Source organism: Penaeus monodon, chromosome 34, assembly GCF_015228065.2.
Source record: "Penaeus monodon isolate SGIC_2016 chromosome 34, NSTDA_Pmon_1, whole genome shotgun sequence".
In the NCBI taxonomy this organism is placed as follows: Eukaryota; Metazoa; Arthropoda; class Malacostraca; order Decapoda; family Penaeidae; genus Penaeus; species Penaeus monodon.
Genome location: NC_051419.1, coordinates 20317041 through 20317339, shown reverse-complemented (window position 1 = coordinate 20317339; position 299 = coordinate 20317041). Strand labels below are relative to the sequence as shown.

General features: G+C 53.8%; 1 protein-coding gene across 1 annotated transcript in view; it reads left to right on the top strand.

The window, feature by feature from the left end:
- The window catches only part of LOC119594636 (fatty acid hydroxylase domain-containing protein 2-like), an 8593-nt gene that overhangs the window by 2733 nt on the left and 5561 nt on the right, over positions 1-299 (top strand). The window contains exon 5 of the mRNA XM_037943686.1: positions 8-189. Coding sequence (XP_037799614.1) covers positions 8-189 — 182 coding nt within the window. The remainder of the gene's footprint in view (positions 1-7; positions 190-299) is intronic.

Below are 299 nucleotides of genomic sequence, written 5' to 3'. Positions count from 1 at the left end.
ATTGCAGAGCAGCCTGTGGGTGAGCTTTAACCAGCTGGTCGCCGGCACCGCCTTCTCCTCGGCCTCCTTCTACGTGATGTGTTTCCGGGGCTACGACGAGTCTCCGCTGCTGCCCACCTTCCATTGGGTTCTGTTTGAGCTCATGATCTGCATTCTGATCGAGGAGGTTGGATTCTACTACACACACAGGTACAGCACAGAGTCTTGGCTTGTGTGGTGGCGTAAGCGTTGTGTGTGGATATAAACACACATGCTTTCCCTCTGTCTGTCTGTCATAGACAGACAGACAGAGGCTGAGG